Here is a 4,113-nt window from a genome sequence, read left to right on the forward strand (position 1 = left end):
TTCTGATTTGATGAAATGATTTCAGATTTGATTTGGTTTTGCTTAATTTGTAGAATTTTACAAACATAATTAAGATTAATTTGTTGATAATCAATTAATTTACCCAAAACTATGACCACGACACCAAGTCCAATTAATTTATTTATTGAAAAATTCAGTTCAAAAATAAATATAAATACCTCAACCCATGATGAATATAAAACAACTTTAAAAATTGTTAAAAATATCGAAATAAGGTAAACAATAAAAACATAACAATCCAATAACCTTTACCAAACTATAATAGTTTATAAAATTTTTAATTCAACAACAAATAGAAAAGATGTTAAAGAAATCTTTGAACAACTCAAAGCTAAAGCCAGCAGCTGTAAAATAAAATCAGTCTCTCACTCGGATAAATTCCGTGAGGAAGGCAATCGCTTGTTCAGGGCTGACAAAAAGACCAATGCCCTTGCTGCGGGTCGTTGCTATACAGATGCCATCCTCGCTGCGCCCCAGGACAGTGAAGCTTTGGCATTGGCACACGCCAACAGAGCGGCTGCTCTAGTTGAGTTTGGATATTATTCTGTAAGTTTTCCTTTTTGACAATGGACTCGCGATTCTTCTTGAAGAACCTTCAGCAGTCTTCTATGAAAAGTGATGTTCCTGACTTGTACATTACATGTTACTTGTGATGGTTCTTGTTTATTCATTCAGTTTTAGGCAATCTTAATCTACTTTCAATATCACTCTTAGGATGCCTACCGTGACTGTGCCCTTGCCCTGGAACTGGGTTATCCAAAAGAGAAGCAACTGAAAGTCCTGATGCGACAAGCTCATTGTTCTGTTAAATTGAAAAACTTCTTTAAACTAGAAGAAGTTCTAGAAAAGTTGCGAGACATGCGATTAGACGCAAAATGCCTTTTGGAAAGAGAAGACCTCGAAGTTGAATTGAAAAAAATAGCAGAACTACCAGGCAAATGGCACCAAGAAGATCCACACGATTATAAAGTTCAAAATATGTAAGAACAATTTTCTCCAACTCCAGGAACTTCCTTATTTATTTATATCTCCTTTTTTCTTCTCAATGGTTAAATGTTAGCTTAGTGCACCCAAAAAAGGGACGATACATGACTGCATGGAGAGATTACCAAAAAGACGATATGGTTTTGTATGAAAAGGCATTTGCGTTTGTTCCTGTCAATGAGGCGAGAAATTGCAAGATTTGTTCCAACTGTGCCAAGCAACAATTTATTCCCTATCCATGCTATGTATGTTCCAAAGTCGTCTACTGTTCGCCGCAATGCAAGTTAGAAGATGAAAAGATCCACAAGTACGAGTGCTTCGGTCACAGATGTGATCTATACGAATCCCTTGGCGTGACCTATTTTGCCATGCATACACTCCTCCGTGGACTACCTGAATATCTCCCTCAGCTTGCTAACTGCTCCAGTGGAGCAGAGATATGGCAACAAATTGAAACCATTGGTAAATCCCGCAAAAAAGGTTACCCAGAGATTCTTGCGCTCTACAACAATATCCACCTACTTAGTCCGAATTCCATTCAAGAAGTAGTTTTGGGTTCATTCATTAGCGCACACTATTTAGTTTCTTGTACAACATTTCCGGAACTGTACTCCAAAAGTACCTGCACCAAATCCGACTGGTTGGCGATTATATCGGCATTGATTTTGCGGCATGCCGTTCAAATGATCGGCAATGCGCAGGGAGCTTCTGCAGTGAACTTCATGGACGATTCCTACGCCTTCCAAGCATTGGCAGATATTTGGACGCAGCCGCATCATCTCAAAAGAGGAATGCTGCATGGATTTCGTGATTTTTGTATTAATATGTCAGGAATCTTTCCGTATCTTAGTTTGTGCAACCATTCGTGTGATTTATCGTTGCGAGTGAATTTTGATGGAAATCGTTTAATTGCCAAAACTCAGTGCGAACTTAAGGCAGGCGACGAGATTTGCAACTCGTACGTTTTGGAATGCAGAATTAATCCCAAAAGCAATCGTCAGCAAGACCTGAAGATGTTGTATCATTTTGAATGTGATTGCAAACATTGCACCCCTAAAGCCAACGACGAGGAATTTGTAAGGAATTTATTTTTTCCTCACTTCAATCATCTGATTTAAATTTCATTGCAGCTTAAGTTCCACAAATACCGTTGTGAAAATTCAAAATGTAACAAAATGTTTTCGCCCCCCATTGGCGACGATCTCCAATGGTGGTTGCATATTGTAGAAAACCCTAAGATCGCGCTGAAATGTTCCTTTTGTAAATCTGCCCTAAAACTTGATTGGTTTATCGAATTCGACGAACTCTTTAATGCTGAGGTTTTGAGTACAGCACAACTTATGGAGGCTGTGAGGCATTTTAAATACGCTGAGGAGAGACTATATTCCATTGATTTGCGGCAGTACATGGCCTACCAAATAGTTAATGCATTCTTTAATACGTGGAAAGGTTAGTTTATTAGAAACAGAAAACCACAAGGTATGGAGTAACGTATTTTTCGTTTTAATTTAGAGGTTGAAATTGAGGATGTTCTATTCAAAGAAATCACAGAGGTTATCAAGAGTTGGCTGGATTATATTGAAGAACAAAATGATGTTGAATCACTTATGTACGCAACAACTACGCCATATGCACTTGATTTGATGGCTGAGGGGAATTTCATTGATTTCGATAGGAAGAAAATTCGCAGATCTTTTGATATGTTATCAACTGAGATGCGAATAATCTTCGAAAATTACATTAAAGACTACATTGGGGAGAAATTCGACGACTATGATGCGGACAATGGGAATTAAAAACAAAAAACGTAACGACTTGTTTGTAGAATGAAATTCAAAAACAATAAAATACTTTTTTATGATACTCCACATTTTAATATTGGACCTTTAATTTAATTGGGGAATTTGTGTCTCAAAGCTTAGGGCAAATAATGGAAAAGGGATACATTTGTTAACTTGTTCATCAAAGTTGTTATTTTCCTTTACATCAAGTCGGCAACTTTTGTTTTGTTTATTCATAGTCGAAATTTTAGTACATTGACGGATAAGTTAGTGGCGCTGGTGAATTTAACCCACTTTCAACAAACAGAATAAGTTTTTTGACATCAGCTCAGAGCCGTTAACTTTTTTAAATTTTGTGTTCATCTTCAAATTATATGAATATTTTGTGAAATTTGCACTTTATTCTAACGGAATTCTCCATATGTTCTACTTTGTCGCGCTTTGACAGCTGACAGCTGTTTGTTTTATTTCAGAACGTGTAATACATATATAAAGAAAATAAATAAATCAACAAAATGTAAGTAAACTTAACTTAACTTTCTTGTCAATCTACATTACGTTTTGCAAATTCTTAGGTCAAGCTTTACGACACATGATAACGTAAGATCGGTAATAAGCCTGTCAAAAGACCGATCGACGTAATGCGTGGTTGTGTGTAGCCATGTAGCTTAAGTTAGTCTTAAAGTAATAAAATTAGCTTTTTCATTGCCAAAATCAAAGAAACTGAAGAAAATGAACTGTTCATGTGAATTGCAATCTGATCGTAACGAACTGTCAAATTTAATTCGAGTTCCACATACGATATATATGTACACCCTTCAACGAACAAAATGTTCACGTGCGTCTTAACCTACTAATTTCATTCTAGCCTTTGTTGTGCATCTGTTATGACAAATAAAGGCAAGTCATGTGACTTGGCCGTTAATTGTTCTTATAAGAATAGTTCTTTAATGTATTGGTGAGATAAAGAAGTCCTGATAAGTTCAGAAAAATGACTTTTATTTGAAATGTTACAATCAACAAATTGTTTTTTAGGAGCATAAAAAGTTTCGATAGTAGCTACTTAGTTTGACAGCTGAGAATGTCATACAGTTTGAAAATTCTGCACAGTTAGGCAGTATTCACATGAGCACGACCAAAGAATGAACGAATTTTCGTCAATTTTGACATTTCTTTCACATGAGAGTTTCCTGATAAGCTCTGAAAAATAATTTGTGACTTTTATTTGACATGTTACAATCAACGAATTGTTGTTTTAGGTGCATAAAATGTTTCGATAGTCCTTGTCTTAGTTTGACAGCTGAGAATGTCAAGCAGTTTGACTATT

At 36.0% G+C, this 4,113-nt stretch overlaps 1 protein-coding gene across 2 annotated transcripts; it reads left to right on the plus strand.

Annotated features, from left to right (window-relative positions):
* On the plus strand, window positions 1-2,881 carry LOC129952102 (SET and MYND domain-containing protein 4). Of its 2 annotated transcripts, XM_056064533.1 has the most exons (6): window positions 1-236; window positions 318-567; window positions 736-1,001; window positions 1,082-2,081; window positions 2,136-2,454; window positions 2,518-2,881. In XM_056064533.1, exons 1-6 carry the CDS (start codon window positions 112-114, stop codon window positions 2,799-2,801), a joined length of 2,244 nt encoding a protein of 747 aa, XP_055920508.1. In that variant the 5' UTR covers window positions 1-111; the 3' UTR covers window positions 2,802-2,881. The 2 variants fall into 2 exon arrangements, with proteins under 2 accessions (XP_055920508.1, XP_055920509.1); XM_056064534.1 differs by lacking the exon at window positions 1-236 and having other exon boundaries at window positions 451-567; window positions 697-1,001.
* Window positions 2,882-4,113: the final 1,232 nt, after the last annotated feature.

This window comes from Eupeodes corollae, chromosome 3, assembly GCF_945859685.1.
Source record: "Eupeodes corollae chromosome 3, idEupCoro1.1, whole genome shotgun sequence".
In the NCBI taxonomy this organism is placed as follows: Eukaryota; Metazoa; Arthropoda; class Insecta; order Diptera; family Syrphidae; genus Eupeodes; species Eupeodes corollae.

Excerpts from the sequence above, each read along its gene's own strand:
- LOC129952102 (XM_056064533.1), top strand. The coding sequence starts at position 112 with ATGACCACGACACCAAGTCCAATTAATTTATTTATTGAAAAATTCAGT. Across the intron at positions 1,002-1,081 it reads GATTATAAAGTTCAAAATAT|CTTAGTGCACCCAAAAAAGG; the intron begins GTAAGAACAATT and ends GTTAAATGTTAG. Across the intron at positions 2,455-2,517 it reads ATTCTTTAATACGTGGAAAG|AGGTTGAAATTGAGGATGTT; the intron begins GTTAGTTTATTA and ends GTTTTAATTTAG.